Source organism: Acytostelium subglobosum (assembly GCF_000787575.1).
Source record: "Acytostelium subglobosum LB1 DNA, scaffold: scaffold6, whole genome shotgun sequence".
Classification (NCBI taxonomy): Eukaryota; Evosea; class Eumycetozoa; order Acytosteliales; family Acytosteliaceae; genus Acytostelium; species Acytostelium subglobosum.
In genome coordinates, this window is record NW_012236532.1 from 889,751 (window position 1) to 902,159 (window position 12,409).

The window sequence follows — 12,409 nt, forward strand, 5'->3', positions numbered from 1 at the left end:
CAACAACATACCAAACATATCAATCATAAATAATGAACATTGTATTGTATATCCATATCTCAATCAATCAATCAACCAACAGGCAAGCATCCATCAATGATTATTGAGTTCATTTATGGGTTTGAGTAATAAGATGGAAGTTCGAAAGTGAGTTGGTATTTTATTTTATTTTAATTAATTTATGAAAAATTGGTGTTGAGTGGGGATGTTTGGTTTTCGTTGTCTGCTCTGTCTATCCCGTCTCGCGAGCAAGCCTAAAGGTGACTACAAGATTACAGCGCGCACACTCTCACCTCACTCTGTCTTACATACATAGCCAAAATGACGAAGCCAGCCTACGCCACCGAGCCAACCAACCCAGAGAAGTGTATGTCATCGATGACATCAATCATCGCGACGAACAGCGCTACAGGATCGATCAATATCAAGATGATGGATACACCGCGATACTAACATCAACTCAATCAATCTCATCAATCCACACAACTCCAGCCAGCAAGTCACGTGGTTCCAACTTGAGAGTCCATTTCAAGGTATGTAGATATACAGATGAAGAGAATGAACGAATGAATGATAGGTTTGATATTGACTCCATCGACTCTCAATCAATCAATCACAAACAATATAGAACACCCGTGAGACTGCCAACGCTATCAAGGGAATGTACCTCAAGAGAGCCCAGACTTACTTGTGGAACGTCCTCAAGCACAGAGAGGCCATCCCATTCCGTAGATTCAAATACGGATGTGGTCGTACCGCTCAGGCCAAGAACCTCGAGGGTGTAAGTATCCTTTCTCGCTCAGTTGTTCAATTGGTCGATGTCTAGACAGCGACATACAGTGGTGTCAAAGATGGATCGATCAACAGGTGCATGCATGCGACAGACAAATGCAATATAATGCAATGAACGAATGAACGATCGATCGAACGAATCAATGAATGTGAATGAGCGAATGATGGACAGGAGTCGCGAATAACAAACTGCTTCATTGTTGATACGCCTGTGCGATTCGTTAAAGACAACCGACCTCTTGTCCCAACTCGACTCATGACGCTAACATTTATCTTCAATGTATTATGTAGGCCCACTCTGCCAGATGGCCAAAGAAGTCGGTTGAGCACGTTCTCAGCCTTTTGAAGAACGCCGCTGCCAACGCTGAGGCCAAGCAACTCGATGCCGACAAGCTGATCGTCTCACACGTCCAAGTCCAGCGCGCCCAGAAGACCAGACGTAGAACCTACAGAGCCCACGGTAGAATCAACCCATACCTGTGCAGCCCATCCACCGTCGAGCTCATCCTCACCGAGGCTGAGACCAGAGTCCCAAAGCCATCCGACTCCAAGATCGTCAAGGCCAACTAAACCTAGTATCAGTTTAGCTCTCCAGTCTAGTAGCCGCATGCTGGTGTACGACGATGACCAACATTAAATAATCATTATTGGCAATATGTGGGGCAATTCATTCATTCATTCATTCATTCATTCGTTCATTCTATCTTTGAGTTGTCGTAGGGGAAGTAAGGTGTGTTGCCTGTAGCCACGACTTGTCCACGCATGAGTGGATATTGGTAGTCCACTTATTCATTCACTCAATCAATCAATCAATCACTCAATCAATCATAACATTTCCAACTTGTCTGATTCAACTCAAAGGTGGGTCGATGGAGATAGATAGGAAGACTTCCAACAACAACAATCAAACAAGTATCGGCCTTCGCCAGCACGCCATATTGTGGATCGCAATTACCCAAGAAGTGGGCAACGCTGGCCTGATGGACTAGGCTCGCATTGGGAGGAGGAAATTTCGTTTGGCTATGTGTTTCCGCAGGTCTTGGGTCCACACCACGAGGCACAAGTTTCCTCGGAACATTCCATCCTTCTATGTCAGGAGGCTCCTTCAATGTTCCTGACCATGTTTTTGATTTCTTTCTCATAGATCCCAACGCAAAAACATTGGAGGTCCTATTAAGAGGGGCCTGATTCGTGTGTTTTGTTTGTTTGTTTGTTTGATTTTGACATTGTGTGTGTGCCTGTGATTGATGGATTGAGGCCTCACTCCATCAATCACACCAAAGATTCATTCAACCATTCATTCCCGTTCGTTCTACAAACATTTGTTATCTATCTAACTAACTATCTATCTATCTCTATTATTATTATTACAATGAATAAAGTACTGTTATGTATCAGCTTTGTGCTGGCAATGGTTGCTGCCGCTAACGCAGATTGCATCTTCACCGACTCCAGCAACAACAAATACGACTTCTCTAGCATGACCAAGTAAGCAAAAGAAAGAAAAAAAAATAGGGCAAACATTGTTGCAAAGGCCTACTTAAATGCAAATGGCAATGCAACTGTGTCCTGGTCACATGGACATCCATCCATGTTCAATCAATCAATCAATAACTTTATACTTACATTTGACTCGATCAATCAATCAATCAATCTAGCTCAACTCAATACTCATGGGGAACCAACTTGGGTGGTGCCAAGGTAAGTCATCATTGTCATTGACATTTATGGAATCATGTCCACTCAATCTAACATCTCATCAATCAATCAATCACACACGCACACACAAATAGTACTACTGGAACATCTGTAAGAACTCCTTTATTTGCTCTCAGTCATCCACTGGTTTGCAGGCAACCACTGCTGCCTGCCAGCTCAGCTCATCAATCTACAACAGTCTTGGTCTTCTTTCCTCTGGTGTGTTTGGCTCGTTGCCCTCTGGAGCTAAGGGTGCCACCCTCACCTACACCGACTCTGTCCTGACCTGTGCCAGCAAGACCAAGGCTCGCAAGGCCCTCATCGACCTCCAGTGCGTCCCAGGTGCCTCCACCCAGACCGTCAGCGTTGCTGAGAACCCACCAGGATCATGCATCTACCAAATCGTCATGACCAGTGGTCAGGCCTGTCCAGGCGCTGGTGGTTCATCCTCCTCCTCCTCATCTGGTGGTAACAATGGTGGTAACCACGGTATTGGCGGTGGCTGGATCTTCATCATCATGTTAGTATCTATATTTGTGCTCTGATCTGGAACATGTTGATTAACCTCATCAAACAATCCAATCAATCCAAACATAATAGCTTGGTTTGCACTGCTACTGTCTACATTGCTGCCGGTATGATCATCAACTTCAAGGTCCGTGGACTCCAAGGAAAGGAGATGTTCCCCAACTATGGCTTCTGGAGCGATCTCCCGGGCCTCATGAAGGACGGTGTCTTCTTTGTCAAGGGCAAGATCACCGGCACCAGCGGAGGCACGAGTGGATACCAACAAGTCTAAAGCGAAGCATTGTAACAATCCATCATTCATCCAAACTAGCCACAACTAATAATAATAACAACACAATAACTCCTTATAATCTAATCTTATATTTGATTGATTCTTTGATTGATTGATTGAGTCACTATCTATCTCTTTGATCCTTTTTGTCCCTGGTACTTCTTGAACTCTTCCTCGGTCATGGTAGTGAGACAGTCTTGGGTGCCAGTGGCGGCGGCGAACATCTGGAGGTATTTGGCCACCATGGGATTGGTGGTCATCATCTTGCCATCTTTGACATAACAGGAGTCGTTAATGTTACCAGCACCAAACTCATCATCATCATCTTCGTCATCATAATCATCCTCATAAACATTATCATGGTCGTAGCCATACTCGTCATAATAGTCGTATACATCATCATCATCTTCATCCTCGTAGTCATAGTAATCATCTCCATCGTCGGAATCACTTTCGCTCTCTTCGTCATCGCCAATGTCACCACAGTGGCGCATACAGTCCTTCTCACGCGGCTTGATGTACGTTTGCCACGTGGTCTTGTTGTTGATGGAGGGATGACTACGGATGATCTCGCACAGACGCAGGTACGGCAGCAGACTGGACGTGGGACTGATGTCCATCTCAAAGTCGATGTAGATGTACTGCAGCGTCTTGTTCTGTTGTAGCGCCTCGAAGAACAGGCGGATCATGTCACCATGGTCCTCCTCAAACAGGTGCAGCTTGAATGAGAGCGTCTCCACGCCGGTGCAGTGGCGCAGGATGGTTGTGGCGATGGCCACGTCCGTGTCGAGCAGCGCGATGGACTTGATGTTGTTGATCGACTCGATGATCAACTTGGTGTTGGGGTCGTTCGGCTGGACGTAGAGGCCGCGGGGGTCCAGATGCTGGATCTTGCGCTTGACGGGCACCAGCCAGCCCATGTTTGCTCGGATGTCATTGATCGTGCACTTGGTCGACTGCAACAAGTACTTTGTGATTCGTGCGTTGGTAGGGAAGTTGATGTCCAGCGTGTTCAGAGTGCGCTGTGTCTTGAGGTACGCAAGGAACTTGCTGTTGAAGTCCTCAGAGTTTGCGACCATCTTCTCCAAGCCGAGGTGTAGCTTCAGACTGTTGAGTTGTCTCATCTCGAGGAGACCGCCAAAGAAGCGCTCGGTGATGGTAGCGTGCTCGACCAGACACAATGTAAGATTGATCGTTGAGCACTCCACAATGGACAATGATGTGAGTGATCGCGGTAGTTCTGATGCAATGTAATTGACTAGAAGCATAAAGTCCTTGACTTCTACGATGCTAGAGACATGCGACTTGTTGATGACCATGAGCTCGAGATGTCGAAGTGTGTTGGCGACACATTGGACGTTGGCGCAGAGTAATGGGTGCTTGTCCGGGCTGTAGGACGTGATGAGACGCGTGAGTCGCATGTGTCCGCCCTGGACCAGCTTCCAAAGGGTGGGCTGCTCGTAGCACTTGAGTGATGTGACGGTCTGACCCATGTATCCGATGATCTCTCTGCTGAGCTTGGCCGGTGGCACGACGGAGCATTCCTCGTCGCCAGGTTCTCCTCCCGCCTTGTCGGCGGCACACTGACGACAGCTCAACTCGATGCTCTTGAGCGGACCGCTCACAGACACAAGCTTTGTAAAGATACTATGTTCACTGTGATGCTTCAACAGTGTATGATCGTCGCCTACGAATGATGTATTGAGTGATGCCACTATTCTCAAGTATGTATGAGATACCAAGCCCAATGACAACAGCCATCTTAACTCTCTCTCACACAGATTGATCCATAACAACTCAATAATCTTCTTATGTAATGATATTGGTAGTTTACTACTTATTGCCATCTATCTCTATCTCTTTCTCTTTGTTGGTTGTATGGATGAATGCATGAATGACTAAAGTTGAAGTTGAAGTTGATGATGAAGTTAACATGATTGATTTCTTTGAATGATGAAGTTTATTTGTTTGGACATATCCAATGAACTACTTGTCTGGATCACAACTTCATTCATTCATTCATTCATTCATTAGATGTAGTTGGACAAACAATAACATTGAAAAAGTCTGCGAGGGTATGTCTGCGAGGGTATGTCTGCGAGGGTATCTGTGAGGGTTTGTTGACACAAACTTGTTGTGTGATACACTCTGAGAGATTGGTTTTCAACCAACACTCACACTCATCATGTGGATGTGAGCATGACCACAAGGCAGAGAGAGCATGCTCTTGTGTGTTGGATGCCAAGTCTAAAGGCTCAGGCCCCAATGCATATGACATACAAGTACCCCTTCAATGATCCAATCTACACACATGTATATATTACACACACACAACACACATTAACAATAACAACAATAACAACAATTACACCATTACAAGTAGTATAGAGTGACGATGCATAATAGTACTTGTCATCATACCAACCCAACACTACAACATTGATCGATCAACTTTAAACTCTAAAGTTACATTCAATCAATCAACAAACAATATCACCCTTAAAGGTATTAAACCAAAAGGTGTTTGTTGCATTGGCATTATTCAATCACATTGACATCCATCACATCCATTCATTCCAATCAATCAACTATATACATATACTTATATACTTATATATAGATATATAATACATATAATAATACAACATTGCCATTGACGATGGCATTGACTACAAAAAAGGTCTGGACTACGGTCCAGTCAAAGATACGCACTATATTCGGTGTGGACAGACGTTCCTTGGCCTTGATGAGAGTGATGCTCGGTGTAATCGGTATCTTTGATCTCATTGACAGGTTCCCTGATATCAAAGCACATTACTCTGGTATGTCCATCCATCCATCCATTCAATCATTCAATCAATCATTCAATCAATCAAACATATACTTACATACTCACATGACATTAGACGAGGGATTCTTACCAAGAGCAACTGCCGCCGAACATTTCTGGCATCCAAACTGGTTCTCTTACCATATGTGGAGTGGCAATGTTATCCACATTCAATTGTTGTTCCTACTCAATGCGTTGGTTTGCTTCTCCGTCCTCGTTGGCTATCGTTCCAGAACCAGCATGTTCTTGATGTGGACGTTCATCCTGTCCATCCAATCCAGAAACAACATTGTTGGACATGGAGGTGATCTCTATCTCAGATGCATGGCCTTCTTTGCCATGTTCCTACCCATCGGAGATGTCTGGTCCCTTGACAGCGCATTCAAACGTCCAGTCATCCGACGTGAGTTCAAGAAGTACAATGTCCTCAGCATTGGTAAGTGATTGATTGTTGGGTGCGAGCACAACAACGCGCTAACCATGTACGTATACACAGTGACGGTCGCAGTACTACTTCAAGTATCATTCCTCTACGTGTTCTCATTCATTCACAAGACTGGCGATGAATGGAGAAAGGACTACACTGCAACATTCTTGGCACTCAAGCTGGATTACTTCAAGACTGCACCAACTGAATACATCGTGCCATACTTTGAGGTGCTCAAGGTGCTCACATTCCTCGTGCTCTACTATGAGGGCTACGGAATCTTGCTCTGCCTCTCACCCGTCTACACCAGCCAGCTCAAGACCCTTGGCGCCCTGGCATTCTTTGGCCTCCACGTTGGCTTTGGTCTGTTCATGCGTCTTGGCATCTTCAGTCCGGTGTGCGCAGCCGGCTCCGTGCTGCTATTCCCCGCCTGGATGTGGGACAAGCTGCTGGGCAGTCTCAAGAGCAAAGAGAGAAGCAACTTCAAGCTCTACTACAGTGCCAAGACTGGCTACACTATTGCCGGCATTGCTTCGACCTTCTTCCTGTTGCCCGAGGTCGAGGTGGCCAGGATCCCACAAAACTTCAAGGATGTCTTGAGCGGAGGAGATGGTGCCTACAGCAGGGACGACTCATTGTTCAGCAATGCCAACAACCAGCCACAGCAGATCGCCGCTGTTGCACCATGGATCATCACCAAGGATAGCAAGGGCACCTTCCACACTGGATACAATGCATTCACATCCATCTTGCGCGCCTCCCCAATCCTTTGGCCTTTCGCCAGACTGTCGCAGACCAGCATTGTCCGTGCTGGATCACGCAAGGTCTTCAAGATGTGGGTGGCCAACGACAATGAGTTCAACAAGCAGTCAAAGACCGCCGCCAATATCTCAACCGAGGTTGGCCAGCGTCTTGACTCGTCGGACGGCGCCAACGATGAGGATCACCACGTGTTCAAGAAGCCCAAGGGAATCAGACCATTCAAGCTAGCACGCAAGGCCGTTGTCAACGGATTCATCGGATTCTGCATCGTCCTGATCTTCATGTGGAACTGCCAGTCGGCCAACACTGGCCTCGACATCACCTTCCCACACAAGTACCAGGACTTTATGTTCGCTCTCAGACTGGACCAGATGTGGTCTATGTTCTCACCACGCCCGCCCGCAGTGCTCTGGTGGTACTCGTTCGAGGCCGAGCTAGACAATGGTGCGAGCACGGAGCTGTGGGCCAACGACGGCATGTTCACGATGAAGGGCAATCCCGCGCCATTCTCTGTCGGCAAGCCATGGCCATACGCGTCCTGCGTTGGCAACCACAGATGGTTCAAGATGTACGAGATCTACAACGCCGGCACCAACTTTGAGATCGTGCGTCGCGGCTTTGGAAAGTGGTTGTGCAATGAGTGGAACTCGCAGCATGCCGGTGGCGAGCGTCTATACAAGTTCAACGTGGTCTACAGGAGTGAGCAGCAGCACTACAACTACACAACCTCTCCATTAGATCCAATGGTACTCTGGACTCAACAATGTTATGATAAGCCAGTTGTCCATGTTGCACCAACTCCTCAACCTGTATATATACCACCACCCCAGCAAGAGCAACAGCAGCAGCAACAAGATCAGCAACAACAGGCTCCACAGATATCACCTCCATCACAGGAATTACTGAAGCAACAAGAAGAGATGCAAAGGGAGTATGAAAGGCAACAGGCGTTGTTGCAGCAGCAACAGCAACCTGAGATTATAGTTCAGTAGTGTAGTACAGCTAATTAATAAAGAGCGCGTCATGGTCCTAGTCCATACATTCCCATCACATTCCTTGTTTCCAGTTTCCAACTTTGTTGTTTCGTTTGTTCTCCCCCCTTTTTAGTCGAGTTCAAGTTCAAAACGAACCTGAACACTCCATCTTGGTTCAAACTACAATCAGATGAGCAGGTATTACTCGACACTGTTCAAACATATACATACAGCCATGTCATCATCTCCACTCACTATCTGCACTCACTCTGGCTCGTTCCATGCAGACGAAGCACTAGCCTGTTTCATGTTGAAACAGACTAACAAGTATAAGGATGCACGTAAGTAATGAATGATTGAATGAATGAATAAGTGAGCAGTCATAACTAACATCTTTGTCACTCAAAGAGATCATTAGAAGTCGTGATGCGGCTGTTGTTGACAAGGCAGATGTAGCTGTCGATGTTGGAGCTGTTTACGATCTCAACAGGAACAGATTCGATCATCATCAAGCTGGCTTCACAGAGACATTCGATGAGCAGCATGAGACAAAGCTGAGCAGTGCTGGTCTCGTATACAAGTATGATCATCATCTCACATTGGACGATGTAGACAAGGACAGGACATGAACTAACTTTTATGTGTACACACTGCAGACACTTTGGCAAAGAGATCATCAAGTCAAGATTGAGTCTGAACGACGAGTGCACATCGATCATCTTTAACAAGGTCTATAATGAGTTCATTGAGGAGTTGGACGGCGTTGACAATGGTATTGAGCGCTACCCAATCGATATTAAGCCAAAGTATAGAGTCACCTCCACTATTGGTCAGCGCGTATCAACACTCAATCCAAACTGGAATGAGCCACAGACTGACGAGCTGTTGGGACAACGCTTTGAGAAGGCCATGCAGTTGATGGGCGAGACATTCTTGGACAAGGTGGACTACTTTGGCAACAGCTGGCTGCCTGCACGCTCAATTGTCGAGCGAGCTCTGCTGACACGTCGCGAGGTGCACCCATCGGGTCAGATCATTGTGTTGGATCAGGTCTGTCCATGGAAGGATCATCTGTACGAGTTGGAGGCTGTTCACGACGTCAAGGAGAAGCCAGTGCTGTTCTGTTTGTTCCAGGACAACCTTGGAAGCTGGCGCGTGCAGGCCGTCAATCTCGATGGCTCATTTGCTCTGCGCAAGGCACTCCCTGAGGCCTGGAGAGGTCGTCGTGACAAGGAGCTCAGTGAGCTCGTTGGAATCGAGGGTTGTATATTCACTCGTAAGTTAATCAATATCTTGTGGATTGATGATGGATGGAGTGGACGGATTGTGATGAATGTGAGGCTAACTTGGTTGTATTGTCCAACACACATAGATGCAAATGGATTCATTGGAGGACATGCCAACAAAGATGGAGCATTGGTGATGGCCATCAAGGGACTTGAGTCATAATACTTGTCTACTCATTTGGAATAAATCCAAGGATTATGGATGAATGAATGAATGGCCAACACTGTGGCTATGACAGTGGAGATGGCTGTGGCTGTAGCTAATGCTTGTTGTTGCAGCTGTACTGCTTGGTGGACTTGTTTCCCATCACCAACACGTACTTGTTGTCCCTCTTTAATATTATCTGTTTAGTTCTGGAACTGGATAATTTATCACTTTGAGTTATTACCTCCTTTTTTTCAAATTGATCGTTGGAAGTGTGAACGGATGATCATCCATTTCAAATCTGATTGATTGATCAACAACTGAAGTAAAGACGACCAATCATCAATCAATCATTCAGTACTGACGACGTGAATAATGGACGACTCAAGGTCATCCGATATAGATACAGGTGAAGACGAGGTAGATGACAACACCTCTGGTGATGAATCGTCATCCACGACGACAACAACAACGACAACCACAACTACGACATCATCGTCATCGTCCAACTCTTTACAGACGACCAAATCAATAATAGATGGATCTCCAAAGTTGAGAGACAAGGCAGAGATCGTTGCAGAGTTGGAGGCGCTGGTGGCTGAGAAGGAGTCGATCGAGTCAAAGTACGCAAGCATCGAGCGACAGATATATGCGTTGGAGGGGCGCTACCTGGAGGACACGCACCACATTGGCAACGTGATCCGTGGCTGGGACGGCTACCTCTCGGGCAGTGGTGCCCTCAAGAAGCTGCGATGGCGAGAGGTCGACAGAGTATTTTCACAATCATCCATTACCTATCAAGACTCGGTATGTTGTTGATCATCATTCATTCATTCATTCATTCAATCATTCATTGTCTAACTTCCAATCAATCAATCGACTTGTAGATAAGCGATAAGAGTGCTAATGATGTACCATTTAAAGAGGGTAAGTCCATGTTTGTTGTTGGTCAGTCGCTACCGAGGTTTGGTCAAGTTACCTGTTGACTAACAATGATCACTTCGTCTCCCCGCCACTAAATATAGAGGATGAGGTCATAAGAAGGAAGAAGACAACCGACAAGATTAAGAAGAGAAGTCAAGGATAGGAGTTGGCCACAGATCGTTGTTGCCAAACAAACTACTTGGAACGATTTAAATATACTATTATGTACATATATATATACAATGCACTGGTGAATGATCTAGGGATTGGACGATGGATCGATCAGTGGATACCATAAGGGTCGATGGTAAACAGACATCTCTGATTGGTTCTCTATATGTGAGGGACAAGTTAGTTATGATTCCATGGCCATTGCGTATGTCACTTGGTGAAACATACATATCTAGTGGACTTCTCCAACATGATTGATCTTTCTATGTTCTCATCATCGTTGAACTCACAATCAAGCATGAGTTGATGGTTGGACACTGCTGCCCACGACTCACCAAGTCCTGGCTTGTGTCCAGACTTGTTCTGTCCATTCTGATCATCTGCGCCAACAGTGTTGTTTGTTACCTGTCAATGTGTTCGATACATGGGAATGAGTTAGTTATATACCAAGCTTGGTGTGCTATCGCGGTCTCCAACTTACTAACACTGCAATCTGATGATGATCGGCAATAGACTTTAGTAGTCTGGCTATTCTCATCATTACAAAGTGACCATGTGTAGACTTGCCACCAAGTGTTGATGAGAGCAATGTTCCAACAGAGTCGACCACAATCAGTTTGAGTCTATCATAGAACTCGCTACTCTTTGACTCCAAAGCTATATGAGTGTTCTCCAGAATCTCTATCAACTTCATAGGGTCGTAACAGTTGTGCCACTTTATCCTATCCAAAATGGCCAAGATTGATTGATCAGTGTCCTACAGGGTTGGGTTGGTCAGTACATGTCTAGGATGTCTCGAGAAAGATGAACACATACAACTGGTTCAAAGCCTTCTTGACATTCGGCCACTAGTTGGTACTTGTGCATTTCGACAACTCTGTCGGCGGAGAAGGCAGAGGATGTGTCGATATAGAGTACACTGATACCATGATGTTTGGCCAATTGAAGTGATGTGAACATTGCCATTTGAGTCTTGCCACATGATGTTGGTCCAACAAGTTCAGTGAGTTCACCAGTGGCCAATCCTCCACCCAGCAGTAGGTCTAGACAACAACGAGTAGGCAACAGTGGTGCTCGCAATTGTGATTGATAGTGATCGCTTGCCAATACGGGCGTGGCACAGAAGTACTTTTGAAGATCCCTCTGTATCCTTTGTATCAAGTCCACTGGCAACTTTGTCTTATCATGCAGTCTTGTCGCATCCTGATATAACAATGCATCAACAGTTGTAACATCAGCTTGTTCCAATGCCAAAATATTATCCTCACTTAATAACTTGCTATGGTATTCTCTTAACTCTGACATATGTATGTGTACGTACAAATAATTAATGTATATATATGGTAATAAACAAATAATTGATACAAATAACTGAATTACATATTGTTTAGTCGACTTGGAGTTTCCGAACTTTTCATCTTCTTAGAAAATGACTTGTCTTCATTCATTTCATTCCGCATATTCAAAGAGAGATAATAACATAATAACAAGGACAATGTCAAAGACTACTGCTACTACTACAACAACAATATAATGTTGATGTAACTTAGAGCATGGTCGAAAGAGCAGAACATAACATTGTTCAGTCCTCTCTCCTCTAT

General features: G+C 45.4%; 7 protein-coding genes across 7 annotated transcripts; 5 read left to right on the plus strand and 2 right to left on the minus strand.

The window, feature by feature from the left end:
* Window positions 1-321: 321 nt before the first annotated feature.
* Window positions 322-1,362, plus strand: SAMD00019534_036910 (hypothetical protein; the record flags this gene model as incomplete). Its single annotated transcript, XM_012904583.1, has 4 exons — window positions 322-367; window positions 493-533; window positions 629-781; window positions 1,084-1,362. 4 exons carry the CDS (start codon window positions 322-324, stop codon window positions 1,360-1,362), a joined length of 519 nt encoding a protein of 172 aa, XP_012760037.1.
* An 802-nt stretch (window positions 1,363-2,164) lies between these two features.
* SAMD00019534_036920 (hypothetical protein) lies at window positions 2,165-3,286 on the plus strand (the record flags this gene model as incomplete). The annotated part of the gene is made up of 4 exons (XM_012904584.1): window positions 2,165-2,280; window positions 2,451-2,493; window positions 2,586-3,010; window positions 3,091-3,286. Coding segments are annotated over 4 exons (780 nt in total), but the record flags the coding sequence as incomplete, so codon positions are not given.
* A 131-nt stretch (window positions 3,287-3,417) lies between these two features.
* SAMD00019534_036930 (hypothetical protein) lies at window positions 3,418-5,136 on the minus strand (the record flags this gene model as incomplete). The annotated part of the gene is made up of 1 exon (XM_012904585.1): window positions 3,418-5,136. The coding sequence occupies one exon, from the start codon at window positions 5,134-5,136 to the stop codon at window positions 3,418-3,420; it is 1,719 nt and encodes a 572-aa protein (XP_012760039.1).
* Window positions 5,137-5,948: 812 nt separating this feature from the next.
* Window positions 5,949-8,300, plus strand: SAMD00019534_036940 (hypothetical protein; the record flags this gene model as incomplete). The annotated part of the gene is made up of 3 exons (XM_012904586.1): window positions 5,949-6,111; window positions 6,196-6,555; window positions 6,616-8,300. The coding sequence occupies 3 exons, from the start codon at window positions 5,949-5,951 to the stop codon at window positions 8,298-8,300; spliced, it is 2,208 nt and encodes a 735-aa protein (XP_012760040.1).
* Window positions 8,301-8,517: 217 nt separating this feature from the next.
* SAMD00019534_036950 (hypothetical protein) lies at window positions 8,518-9,731 on the plus strand (the record flags this gene model as incomplete). Its single annotated transcript, XM_012904587.1, has 4 exons — window positions 8,518-8,623; window positions 8,691-8,862; window positions 8,939-9,558; window positions 9,655-9,731. The coding sequence occupies 4 exons, from the start codon at window positions 8,518-8,520 to the stop codon at window positions 9,729-9,731; spliced, it is 975 nt and encodes a 324-aa protein (XP_012760041.1).
* Window positions 9,732-10,088: 357 nt separating this feature from the next.
* On the plus strand, window positions 10,089-10,800 carry SAMD00019534_036960 (hypothetical protein; the record flags this gene model as incomplete). The annotated part of the gene is made up of 3 exons (XM_012904588.1): window positions 10,089-10,520; window positions 10,601-10,640; window positions 10,739-10,800. The coding sequence occupies 3 exons, from the start codon at window positions 10,089-10,091 to the stop codon at window positions 10,798-10,800; spliced, it is 534 nt and encodes a 177-aa protein (XP_012760042.1).
* Window positions 10,801-10,919: 119 nt separating this feature from the next.
* SAMD00019534_036970 (hypothetical protein) lies at window positions 10,920-12,113 on the minus strand (the record flags this gene model as incomplete). Its single annotated transcript, XM_012904589.1, has 4 exons — window positions 10,920-10,970; window positions 11,037-11,213; window positions 11,290-11,565; window positions 11,625-12,113. The coding sequence occupies 4 exons, from the start codon at window positions 12,111-12,113 to the stop codon at window positions 10,920-10,922; spliced, it is 993 nt and encodes a 330-aa protein (XP_012760043.1).
* Window positions 12,114-12,409: the final 296 nt, after the last annotated feature.